At 37.0% G+C, this 13,457-nt stretch overlaps 1 protein-coding gene across 1 annotated transcript; it reads left to right on the forward strand.

Annotated features, from left to right (window-relative positions):
• The first annotated feature begins 558 nt into the window (after window positions 1-558).
• On the forward strand, window positions 559-13,184 carry LOC132052250 (protein REDUCED CHLOROPLAST COVERAGE 3). Its single transcript, XM_059443697.1, has 24 exons — window positions 559-717; window positions 798-923; window positions 997-1,058; window positions 1,189-1,281; window positions 1,468-1,540; window positions 3,308-3,589; window positions 3,988-4,052; window positions 4,141-4,272; window positions 4,736-4,777; window positions 4,872-5,396; window positions 5,982-6,136; window positions 6,571-7,066; window positions 7,555-7,617; window positions 7,704-7,805; window positions 7,906-8,211; window positions 8,282-8,374; window positions 8,464-8,565; window positions 8,692-8,796; window positions 9,259-9,392; window positions 9,644-9,827; window positions 9,942-10,073; window positions 10,412-10,524; window positions 10,613-10,691; window positions 11,085-13,184. The coding sequence occupies exons 2-24, from the start codon at window positions 854-856 to the stop codon at window positions 12,738-12,740; spliced, it is 5,064 nt and encodes a 1,687-aa protein (XP_059299680.1). The 5' UTR covers window positions 559-717; window positions 798-853; the 3' UTR covers window positions 12,741-13,184.
• Window positions 13,185-13,457: the final 273 nt, after the last annotated feature.

Here is a 13,457-nt window from a genome sequence, read left to right on the forward strand (position 1 = left end):
CTGCCTCTCTTACCTACAGTATTAGAAAAGGACATCATCCCCCACACATTATACCTCCTTGTGAAAAGTTATAAATCCTCTCTAATACTATCACAATAATTCATGTCCATTTAAGCAGCCAACAAGGTAAGGTCAATATTTCTTTGAAAATAAACTCACTATTGAAATAGCCTGAGAAGGACAGTAAGTTTATAGTTTCTGAGTTACATTTTTCTTTCCGTTTACTGAATTCTGAATAAATTATTTATATATATTAAGTGAAATTCTTATTAAGCTCATAAGGTACGAGTAAGGTCTGTATACACACCTCCTCTCCAGACCCACTAATGAAATTATACTTGATTTGTTGTTGTTGTTATTGTTGTCAAGTGAAATTTTTATTACAAGTAAATGATTTGAATCAAAATTACTGTGCTCTGCTCAACTCGTAACTTTTATTAAGGTTTCGTCCATGAAAAGAAGGCTAAAAAATGAGAGAAATAAGGTAGTGTTATTTGTGTAAACCCCAAAAAACCCCACACCTTATCCTATCATCTTCTTTCAAAACCCTTCACTAGATTTCCTTTCACTACTTTATCTATCTTCGAAAGTTATCTCCAACTTTCTCACTACTATTTAGTCCCCTTTGCCTCTTTCATTCTCTTCTCCACTTTTCAACTCCTCTGTTTCTCTCTATCTATACATCTGCTGCATGGTCATTGGTCACTACTGTTTTATGTAATAACCATTTCTTGATATGCATCAAATAAATTAAATTTTTAGACCTTTTGTTCATTCAATTTATTTATTTTGGACAGTTGGTCAGCTCTTTCTTGAAGCTGAAGCATAAGTAGAGTGGAAAAAAAGAAGGTTCATGGCACCAAGATCAGGCAGGGGAAAGGGAAACAGAGCAAAAACAGACAAGAAGAAGAAAGAAGAGAAAGGTTCAGTACATGTTTAAGATTTGTTTTTCTTATTTTGCTCTATACATTTTTTTCAATTTTTGTTTCTTTGCAGTGATTCCCAGTGTTATTGACATAACCATCATCACTCCCTATGAAACTGAAGTTGTTCTCAAGGTATTGATGATTGATGAATTCAATCCGATTTACAATGAAAATTCAAAGTAACACTGGCATTTGTCACTTTTATGGAGGCATAGATAACTAATTGGTTTATTTAATTTGAATTAAATTTTATTTGTTGAAGGGCATATCGACGGACAGGATACTGGATGTGAGGAAGCTGCTAGATGCCAATGTTGAAACATGTCATTTCACGAACTATTCTTTGTCTCACGAGGTTAGTTCATTCTTAATTTCATTAAACTTCAAAATTGATGATTTTTTCCTGTCTCTTTGTGTATTTTGGAAGTTAGTCAGTTGGTTAATCTTTGGTTTTGTTCTTACTACTTGTTATGTTTAATTATCTTTTTTTATTCAAAAGAAGTAGTGTGTTAATATGGAAAAGTGATGGTGGTTTGAACAGGTGAAGGGACCAAAACTAAATGACAAGTTAGATGTTGCGATTCTGAAGCCATGTTTGCTGAGAATGGTTGAAGGTAGGTTTTCATTAAAATCTCATCTCTATGTATAATAGGGTCACGTGTTGTTAGGGGCTGAGGGGTTATACGATCGTGTATTTATATTAAAAAGTTTATTAAATATGTATAAATATTGAATTGTTGATTCAATAATTTAAACGAGCTATAAAATCAGTAACAATTTCAAAACGCATAAATTTTAAATTTTGACTACGAACGTGTTGTTTTATTATTTTAGTCAAAAAGTATTAAAAGGTGTTTAAACTTTGGGCCCTAGAAAATCTCAAATTTGACGCCATATTTCTAGCCTCCAGGCATGTTTAGCTGGTTCAACTCTTTTACTTTGTGTATAAGACAAAATTAAATTGATAAATTACGTTTGTTCTCACCTGAAAACTTGAGAGAACAGCAGAGTTATTCCATTCAGATATGTATTTGTTGTAATTACAATTTCTCCTAATTAGTATTCTCTCCGTTAATTTTTATTTGTTCACTTTTAACTTTGCACACCTCTTAAAAATTAATAAATGGAATATATATTCTATCATAATACTTATATTAATTAGTATATAGTCTCGATAGAATTAAAAAATAATTTAAAAATGAGTAATTAATGTTAAGAATTAAACAAGAAAAAATGTTTGTCTAGATAAATAAATTTTTTTATTTTTTGTATAATGAACAAGTAAAAAAGAAAGAGCACTTACGAAATGATGAAATTAGAGCCCACCAACCTATTCTGCCAAAGGCATGGAGTGTAGATAGGTCATAGGTTTTGGTTAAATCAATTGGCATGAATTTCAATAGAAGTACATCGGTGTTAACACGTAGCTGATTAGAATAATTAATCCTCCCAATTACCGACAAATTAAAGCTTCACCTACTCCCCCATATAGACAAAAAAGAAAGAAAAAAAAAATGAACGTGTGGTATCTCTTTCAAGCCAGAGAGCACATGCATTTCATAATCTTCATTGTTTAATGTCGTTGTACTACTTGTGATTTTTTGTCTGACGACCTGTATCTCTACATATCTGATGGTCCCATGCACAGTCAGAAAAACTCAACCGGTATTCACATTTATCAGTACAAAAATTCGATTAACCAACAACTCCATATGGGTATTTGCAGATACACTTGCAATTTCCTGTAAAATACTATTGAGTCGAACAGAGGGTAGAAAAGAAAAATAATTATTCATACGGAGTGTTTATAACAAATAAAATAATTTAATATAATAATCATGGATTAACATGAGAATGCATGTCACATGATATAATTACAATTATATGTGTAAAACATGTCTTATATTTATTTGGTTGATGTAAATATTGAACACCCGTAACTTTTTTGATCTGAGGGTAAAATATCACTCTACCCTAGGGGAGAATTTACATAGAAAAAATGAGTCACGTGAACACATGGTCACCCGATTAAACTCGATATATTATATATATAATTCTTAAAATATATCTAATATTAATCGAAGAAACACATAATCAAACAGAACCGAATGGAGCAGTGATTAAGGTCGCTGGGTCGAACCCAACTAAATGCACTTTTACCTCTATTTTTTTCTTGAAAAAATTCTGACAATGAATGCAAGTCTCATGTAAAATTATATTATTTAAATTTGTTTAACTAGATAAATAAATGAAATCAAATGCAAACGCGCACGAGGTCCGCCTATGGTTTATTCCGCTGGTGCTTTATTGAATGTTTTAAAATCTTTTGGGAATTGCCCTATATTCGTACTTTATTAACGAAAATGTCACTGACATCTCAGAGGAGTACACGGAGGAGTCTCAGGTAGTGGATCATGTCCGCAGGCTACTGGACATCGTGGCGTGCACTACCCGCTTCTCCAAGCCCAAGCCCGGAAAATCAACAACTGCTAAGAAGCGAAATGGTTCAAGCCGGCCAGCGTCGCCGCCAGATGGAGTGGCGGCTCCTTCATTGGAGCCGGCGGCGCAGGAAGAGAATGAAATGGTGGCGATACATCCAATTCCTAAGCTCTCTGATTTCTATGACTTCTTCTCTTTCTCCAACCTCTCTCCGCCTATACTCAGTGCGTTTTCTTCTCCCTTTTCATATTATTAGCCTATTTCTAAATTCAGCTTATACGGAAACAAGCAATTTCTGTTTGATCAATTAATTTAAAATGCAGCAATTAGTATGGCCAAACTTAAAAAAAAAAGCAGTTATTAGTGTTTGACCAAGTTTTTAGAGTGTTTTTTCAAAAAAAGTGCTTTTACATTAAAAAAAAAAAAAAAAAAAAAACTGTTTTTAGTTGGGAAAAACTATTTGTGCTACTCCCGCTTATTTTTTCCCAAAAACTTGGCCAAATAACTCATTTTTTAAAAATGAGCACTTTTAGCCTCCTAAAAGCTTGGCCAAGGAGGCTATAACTTAAATCTGGAATATTGCAGAATTTACGGTGCATTTCTTCTAACTGAGATGTTTCAGGTTTGAAAAGAGTGGATTGTAACAATGCTAAAGCAAGGCGAGATGGCGACTATTTCGAATTACAGGTACCAACTTTTGTTTCTTTTCTTCTGGTTTTGCATTTGTTTTTTTCTAGATTGTTAGAGGATTTTGATGATGTGAAACTCTTTGCAGATTAAGATATGCAATGGAAAGACATTGCAAGTGGTTGCAGCAGTAAAAGGTTTCTACACTTCAGGGAAGCCACTTATGCGAAGCCATTGCTTGGTTGATCTTCTGCAACAGCTCAGCCAAGCTTTTGCTAATGTAAGTATCTTCATAGCCTCAATATGTGTCCATTCTTGCTTACATCACTTGTATAATTTGCAAAAGAAATTGTGCATGAAGTTCTTTCCTCACTAATGAAACTTAATCACTCTAATCATCAATAGCATTTGCCATATATGTGTCATTATTTTCTTTATGACAGCAGTTACTTTATAAAAGACTACAAGTATGAACAGGAACGTTGATTCATCAATGGTATCTAACGGCAAGATACCACTGCCATTAAAAGTCAGATACCTATTTGATTGATAATGATAACATGCATGACAATATATAAAAAGGAGGTGGAGGATACAACAAAAAATCGCGTTCGTTTTATTTATCTGCTTGATTTATCAGTACCAACTCCGACAATTGATATCAATTGCTCCGAATTTGTGATGTCTATTCTGTCAGCTTAAATTGATCTTTTGTTGAATAAAAGCTTGATTTTACTTTGCAGGCATATGAATCCTTGATGAAGGCTTTTATAGAACATAACAAGGTGACATGTTGTTTATTGCAAATAAGCATCAAGGGAAAATGAAGTGGTATTTAACTGTGTGTGCACATTTTTCTGCTCTGTTGGTTGTTTTCAGTTTGGTAATCTTCCATATGGTTTCCGCTCCAACACATGGCTTGTCCCTCCATCCGTTGTTGATTCTGCATCAAACTTCATTCAGCTTCCGGTGGAAGATGAGAGTTGGGGTGGCAATGGCGGAGGTCAGGGAAGGAATGGAGAGCATGATCATAGATCATGGGCTACAGATTTTGCAGTATTGAAAAACCTTCCTTGCAAAACTGAGGAGGAGAGGGTGTTTCGAGACCGAAAGGCTTTTTTGCTTCATAATCTTTTCCTTGACGTCTCTATTTTTAAAGCTGTCTCGGCCATATACCAAGTCATGGATTCTACTTTGAGGGGTACCTCAAATTGTGCTCTGGGCTCAGTACTCTCTGAGGATCGCATTGGTGACTTGTCTATTATAGTTAAAAGAGATTTCGGGGATGCTAGCCTGAAAGAAGTCAAAGTTATCGGCAGTAGAGATTCTAATGTATCTGCTGAGGATGTTGCTCGAAGAAATTTAATTAAAGGAGTAACTGCAGATGAAAGTGTTGTCATACACGTAAGTTACAAGCTGCCTTAAAGAAATATTTGAACTTGGAAAACCCTTATATAGTTGTTGTATGATTTGGTTTTCATCCTTTCTCCTTTATTTACAAGCAGACACATGGCCCACCCTGGGGGAAGGGGGTATAAGTAGGCATCGCATCATTTGTTTCAGTGAGAACATACTCTTTCACCTTCTGAAACATCCTCCCTCCCCCCTTTTCTCCTGCTGTTTCCGTGGTGTGCGTTATTTATGACTTGGGTAATAGCTTTAACTTCCATGGTGTCAATTGGTTCTACACTTGTCCAATTCTTCTCTTTCAAGCACCCTCTTATTTTACTTTTTGGTTTCACATGACGTGCATCGGGATTGATGTAAATGTTGTTTGTAAATTCTCCTATCTTGGGGAATCATGGTACCCCAGTTGGTACTTGAACTTCCACCTTGTTGGGGGGGGGGGGGGGTTCGATTCCCCACCTTATATTCTTTCATTTCTCCTTCTCCTCCCCCCTATATTTAATTATGAAAAAACTCTCCTATCTTTTCTCTGTCACCAATTTTTCAATTTACGAAGTTGAAAGGATATGTTTGATTGGACAGGACACATCTTCATTGGGCATGGTGGTTGTGAAACATTGTGGTTACACAGCAATTGTGAAAGTTGTTGGTGACATTCGTGTGGATAGAAGTCTGCCTCAGGATATCAAAATCGACGACCAAGCAGATGGGGGAGCCAATGCACTCAACATCAACAGGTTTGTGAAAATGCAATAAACCTAGATGAACTTTATATGGTGTTATTTGATGACTAAAAATTTTATCAGTAAGAATGTTCATAAGTACAGGATCTTTTATTTAACATGTTACCACGGTCAAGCAATTATGCATGTTTCCATTTTTTTTCCCTTTCTTTGAATAACTTTTGGTGCATGTATGAATATGACACTTCATATAGTTGGGAACCAACACCATGTTAAAATTTTGATTGGGAATGACAAGTCACGTTGGTCAACAATGTCAAGATTCAAAATTGAGTTTGTGAATGAAAAATCACATTGTTCAATTGATGTCAATATTTAAATCTAAGGGGTTTTTATTGAGGATGCACTCTTCTTTAGGACTAAATTGATGGGTTTCTTTTTGGCTCACAAGTTGCTTGCTTCTAATTCTGAGTTTTAACCTTTTTCAGCTTACGCCTTCTGCTTCACAAGCCAATGACTGCTTCCGGAGGTGGTCAATTGCCCCGGTCTGATTCGGATGACCATGCAAATTCAATGTCTTTGGTCCATAAAATCATTAAGGATGGTTTGAGTAAGTTAAAGGGGATGGATGATAAATCCAAAGGGTCCATCAGATGGGAACTTGGTTCTTGTTGGGTTCAGCATCTACAAAAGCAGGAAACACCATCAGAAGACACGGTTGGGAATGATGGTAAGGTTGAACCCACAGTTAAGGGACTTGGAAAGCGATTTAAAATGCTCAAAAAGAGGGAAAAGAGACCAAGTAATGTTAGTTCCATGGATGACAATGAAGCAGATGATGTGACAGACAGCACTCTGAACACAGAAAGTGGCTCGACGGAACTAAGCAATGGCAACCCAAAGTGTGAAGCTGAATGGAGGAAGTTTATCTCTCGAGAAGCTTACCTTCGTTTGAAAGAAAGTGGGATGGATCTCCATCTGAAGGTCAATAATAATATAACAGTTTTCTTTTGGAACATATTGATGCTATAACTTTGATGAAAAAATGATGTCCAAAGAGAGAGGAGGAGAGAAGAAAGAAAAGAGAGATGGTGAATATACAAGGTTTTTTTTTCTAAGCACATAATTATGCTAAATGTGCACCTATATTTCTTTTTCAAATACGTTTTTATTTGCCACAAAAGTTTTTAGTCATCTTCCCTTCAAACACTGGCCTCCTGTATATGACCTCCGCACATTTTATATCTTTTTTTCTTCAAATCCTTCATGAGGTTACTTGAGAAGTTTTGACTCGGTGACTAGAATTCAAGATGTCGTTGAATTCTCAAGCTAAGCTGTTTCATTTTCCATCTTTTGAGTAAAAGGGAGAAAGAGTGGTAGGAAAAATTGTTGAGGAAATAGATATATTTGTCATTAGTCAGTCTTTAATAGTATTGATCACGGTTTACTGATAACTATGCTTCTTGTTACAGTCAGTGGATGAACTTGTCGAAATGGCCCGCAAGTATTATGATGAAGTTGCTATCCCGAAACTGGTAATTCTAAGTTTCCGATGTATTTCGGTAATGAAACCAAATTTTGAAATACATGAAGAGAAAAACTAATCTCTAATTCTATTTAGGTTACAGACTTTGCATCGTTGGAACTTTCTCCAGTTGATGGACGCACCCTTACCGACTTCATGCATCTAAGAGGATTACAAATGCGTTCTTTGGGTCATGTGGTAAGATTCATTTCTTCATCTGTCTCAATCTTTCTTAGTTTGTCAGGAATTCAGACTTGTTGATGTCTTCTGATGAACCTGATGTTATTCTGTAATCTAGGTTGAACTTGCGGAGAAGCTTCCTCACATACAGTCGCTTTGTATTCATGAGATGGTTACTCGAGCTTTCAAGCATGTACTTAGAGCTGTCATTGCCTCTGTTGACAATGTGGCCAACTTGTCAGCTGCTATAGCCTCATCGTTAAATTTCTTGTTTGGGTCCGCTGCCACACAAGACAGTGATGAAAACCACATTCTCAAGATGCAATGGTTAAGGAAATTCCTGGTTGAAAGATTTGGTTGGAGATTAAAAGATGAATTCCAACAGTTGAGGAAATTGTCGGTCCTCCGCGGGCTTTGTCATAAGGTACTGTAAGATTGGCTGCATTAATTAAAATTTACAATTCAAAGTTAATTAACACATGTTTTTTGTTCAGATTGGATTAGAGTTGGTTCCAAAAGATTATGATATGGAATGCCCATACCCCTTCAGTAAAAGTGATGTTATCAGCGTACTACCTTTGTGTAAAGTAAGCCTTTCTGTCTCTTCTGCTTCCTTTTGAACTTCATGACAAATGATTGGAAATACGGCTTCATTTAATTACTATCTGCTTTTCAGCATGTCGGATGCTCTTCTGCTGATGGACGGACTTTACTAGAATCATCTAAGGTTGCTCTTGACAAAGGGAAGTTGGAAGATGCTGTAATGTGTGGAACAAAGGTACAAATTATAAACTAAAAGTACATGCACTCACAAGTCTCTGAAGTCCATTCCTTCAAGTGCACAGATTTTCTTGACTTGTGGAGGACACAGATTTACTTTACTTGCTTGTGTATTTACTTGAAGGCCCTGGCAAAAATGATAGCTGTATGTGGCCCCTATCACCGTTCCACTGCAAGTGCATATAGCCTCCTGGCTGTTGTCCTTTATCACACTGGAGACTTCAATCAGGTAATATACAGTTTGGCGCTTGGCTTTGATGTGTTAAGTGACATGCAAGATTCAACTAGTCTTTTTTCTTCTCATTTTTATATCTTGCTCATTAATTATCTTATTCCAGAACTAAGTTCTTAAATCTACTCAAAGTAGCTAATGAAAAGTTTTCAAGTTTAGAGAAGGTAGTCGAGGAAGCATTATCTTAGAGATGCTTGTGTATTGATGTTTGATTGACAATTCTGAAAGTATTGCTAAACATCTATGTTTTCTTTTTCCAATCATGCAAGCTCCAGCAGTCAGCTTTTTGGATTTCTTCAATTCACAAAAATTTTCACGTTCTTTTTGACCTTCCATTCACTTGTGTATTCCACCACACACCGGTGCACTTGCATTGGCCGATAAAGAAACGGAATGCAGACTCCTTGGATATACAGAATTGCAGAATATACGATAATAATCTTTATTATTCTTGTTTAGGCAACAATTTATCAACAGAAGGCATTGGATATCAATGAGAGGGAGCTAGGACTCGACCATCCAGATACAATGAAAAGTTATGGGGATCTTTCTGTATTCTACTATCGTCTCCAACACATTGAGTTGGCTCTAAAGTGAGTGAGAAAAGATTCTCTTCTCTAGTTGGTCATATTATGGAACCAAGACTTACATGTCATTGCTCAATCTTTTGATTCCAAATTCGTTGAACTTTGCAAATTGTAATTTTGGGATTCAGAAGATTTCCCGTCTTGTCTCTCACATCCCTTTTTCGTTCTTGTTGAAGTCTTGACTGGTCCAAACTATGTTTAGTCGTTTTTTTTTTTTTTACATTGATAATTGAAGCAAGTTCATTAATGATTTCCAGGTATGTCAACCGTGCTTTATTTCTTCTTCACTTTACATGTGGACTATCTCACCCAAACACAGCTGCCACATACATAAATGTGGCTATGATGGAAGAGGGCATGGGAAATGTACATATTGCTCTTAGATATCTACACGAAGCCCTTAAATGCAACCAAAGATTACTGGGAGTAGATCATATACAGGTTTTTTCTCTTAGTTCTCATATTCCAACCTCATCCTTTTATTAAGTTAGGTGCTTGTGAAAATATTCTTTACTTTCTGACATCTTTTGTCAACTCTGTTGCTGCCTCGGACAGACTGCTGCCAGCTATCATGCCATAGCCATAGCTCTTTCTCTCATGGAAGCATATTCACTGAGTGTGCAACATGAGCAAACTACATTGCAGATTCTTCAAGCAAAACTAGGAGCAGATGATCTCCGTACTCAGGTTTGTACAAATCTAATGCCTGATTTCCCTCTTTACTAGTTACTATTATGGCTCTCCTGTGTATTTCACATCTTAGTCTTTTCCAGAATGCTTCAACAGTTAAAAATGATGAAGATAACTCTCTCTCTCTCTCTCTCTCTCTCTCTCTCTGCATTGTGGCGCTTGCTTTTTGAATGTATTCAGCAAATAACATATGCCTTTTATTTTTGTTACATTGGGCATTTCCCAGTAAGAATGAGGTCTTTCTCAATAGAAGATGATAAATGACTTGGGTCTTCTAAATAACTTACCAATCTGTTGCTGTATTTTAAAGTTGGGGAGTTACATATGCGTTGTAGGATGCTGCTGCATGGCTAGAGTACTTTGAATCGAAAGCCTTAGAGCAGCAAGAAGCTGCAAGAACTGGAGCTCCGAGACTAGATGCATCCATTGCTAGCAAAGGTCACCTCAGGTATTGGAACTTTACCTTTGAACTGGTGTCACTAGATCTTGAACTATCTGCTTGTGTCTGAGGAACTAAAACTCTTTACTCTATGTAGTGTGTCAGACCTACTGGATTACATTAGTCCTGGCCAGGGTTCAAAGACCATAGAAGCGCAGAGGAAACGACGTTCAAAGGTAGTTCATCACTCAGCATGGTAGTATAGGCTATATACTGTTAAATTCACTGACTTCTTACATTGAGAAGAATTCAGAGAGCTACAAACTTTCTGTATGTACTTAGAAGTTAGTCCTAGTCCAAAATCCCACCTGTAAGTTATTTGGACCATCAAAAATTGAAATGATATTGAGATCATCTAATGGGGAAAATCTGTCCTGCTACACTGCAGCACATGATCCTTAACCTCATGTCAGGTATTTAGGTGACTGTGCAAACACAGATCCTGGGGAAACCTCCTTTTTGAGGAGGGAAGGGATAATTTTAGTTGTGGTCATTTTGAGTTACCTATTATGTTTCTTTCTGAAGCTGCCAATTAACGCTGTTATACTCTTTTCTTAATGGCCTCTTAGGTGTTGCCAGTAGATGATCAATCTAAAAAGGGAGAGCATGATGGAATAAGTAACAACCCCATGGATCATGATGTTACAGAAAATCCTGTGACCATAGTAGAAGTTAACAAGAAAGAAGACGACATAGAGAAGGTCACTAGAGAAGTTGAAGGCATCAATGTCACTAGTAATGAGGAACCAGTGGAAATAATACACGAAACAAGTTCTGATGAGGGGTGGCAGGAAGCAAATTCAAAAACACGGACGGGGCATGGCAGTGGCAAGATGTTCAACCGAAGGCAACCTAGTCTTGCCAAGATCAAAACAAACTTGGAATACTTTTTCCCCCGTGACAGCAGTTCCAGGAAGGAAGTTACTTCACAAGGACAAAAGGTGCTATCGAAGAATGGTTTAGGTGAATTTTCTCCTGCAAAGCAACTAAAGGCTGCTAGCGTCAGTTCAGGAAAGTCAACCAATCTCTCGGCTAAAATGACTGTTGCCGAAGTTTCTCGCACATCAAATGTCACTGTTTCCTCTCCTCCTGCCTCTCTTGCTACCATGGCTTCAAAATCCTTATCATACAAAGAAGTGGCGGTGTCACCACCAGGTACGGTTCTAAAGCCTTTATTGGAGAAAGTAGAAGAATTAAATGAGGATAAAACTGATTCCCAGATCTGCGTTAGTCCAACTGAAACATCAGAAGAAGATGGAAGGCACTCAGTGACGACAGAGGCTACACCTGCCAATGACCGAGACGGACAAGGAATCCATGAAGATGAAGTCCAGATAAGTGGATCCGAGTCAGATAAATCTTCCCTGGAGCCTGAAGATGTTTCATGTTCAAGTAATGAGGAAAAATGTTTACGACGAATTAGGAGTAAGCTATCAGCAGCTGCTGAACCATTCAATCCAGGTGCCTACCATTTGACTCATATGTTGATTTCTGCTGCTGTCACTAGTGTCTATGATGTTAGAGCCAGCCAAGGCATGCTTACTGAACCAGTGGGATTTCCATCAATTGCTGAGAGAGTTCCTTGTGGTCCCAGATCATCTTTGTACCACAGGACAAGCCATTCTCGCATGAAAAACGGATATGTGAAGTACCAAAGCCCTGCTGCTGAATTAAGCAGTTATGATTATCCAAGAATCATGAATCCACATGCACCTGAATTTGTTCCAAGAAAAACACAGCCAACGACTCTTGCAAGTGAAGATTCAAAAGTGGCTATTGATGCTGATTCTTCCACAGGGTTGAATAACGCTGTCACAATAGGTTCAGCAGAGGAGAAGCATGATAAAAAAGCTACATTTAATGTCAAAAATGTTAGATCAACAAAGATCAGTTCACATGCTGACAGGGAAGAGCTAGCTAGGCAAATACAAAATAGCTTCATTGTGAAGTCGAAACTGAATAATTCAGATGTTGCAAGTGAATTTCCAGTTAGCTCTGCCAAAGCAAGTGCAGATAATGCAACTAAATTGCAGTCTGGAAGTGAAGGGAAACAGGAACTTTTGACAGAAGCAAATAAATATAGCGGGCCAAAGACAGTTGATGTAAATAAAAATAAGCATGAGGATGCAGAAGGTTTTTTGCCTGTGATAAAGCGAAGAAGAAACAGGAGACAATTTGCCCAAGGAATAAATGGTTTGTACAGTCAGCAGTCTATTTGTGCTTAAGTACATTGAGGAATGAGATCTCAACTAGAACGTGCTTCATCTCCAGACAACCTCCATAGGCAACTTCGTCATTACTTGATGCTGTAGAAATGTAGAAGATAAACTGCAGTAGGACCACTAATAATTTCCTCTAATTTACTTCTCTGAGGAGGTTGCTTATCTTGTTCACCCAAAATCAAAGACGAGGAAAGAGAGTGGATCAAGATGATAGCAGATCTGGAGGTACAATTTTTTGTAGCCAGCAGTTTTATTCAACTTCCTTTTTGTGCAATCCTTGCTGAGTTGCTTCTATTTCCTTTGTTTTTGCTCATCCAGCTTTATATAAGGTGCCCATTATTTTCTTTTTGGTTTCAATAAGGTGCCGCTTCTTAAGTAGCTTCCCAATGCTAATGTAATTTAGGAAAACAACCATGAGTAAATACCATCATACTTCTTGCTTCCTGATATTTGATCTCCATAAGTTATTTTGACTTCTTGTTTTAAGATTCTGCTGATATAATATTGTAATGAAGTCTATAAAACTTGAGTTTTAAGGTCCATATTTCATTTTCTGATTAGTTTTATTTCTAAGAAAGATACAAGCAGAATCTCAACCAGCTCATTAACCTATGCATATACCCCCTTCTCTTTCCAGTTAAGCACCCTACATGTTTTTGGTTACACAAAAAAGTACCAAGTGGAGCCTCTGTAGTTTACATTTGAGTGAAGTGACTGGGG

This window comes from Lycium ferocissimum, chromosome 4, assembly GCF_029784015.1.
Source record: "Lycium ferocissimum isolate CSIRO_LF1 chromosome 4, AGI_CSIRO_Lferr_CH_V1, whole genome shotgun sequence".
Classification (NCBI taxonomy): domain Eukaryota; kingdom Viridiplantae; phylum Streptophyta; class Magnoliopsida; order Solanales; family Solanaceae; genus Lycium; species Lycium ferocissimum.

What these genes read in the sequence shown, in the direction of transcription:
- LOC132052250 (XM_059443697.1), top strand. Translation starts at nt 854, where the DNA reads ATGGCACCAAGATCAGGCAGGGGAAAGGGAAACAGAGCAAAAACAGAC. An exon ending in AAACTGAAGTTGTTCTCAAG is followed by an intron (nt 1,059 to 1,188) that starts GTATTGATGATT and finishes TATTTGTTGAAG; the next exon opens with GGCATATCGACGGACAGGAT. An exon ending in TGCGTTCTTTGGGTCATGTG is followed by an intron (nt 7,806 to 7,905) that starts GTAAGATTCATT and finishes TCTGTAATCTAG; the next exon opens with GTTGAACTTGCGGAGAAGCT.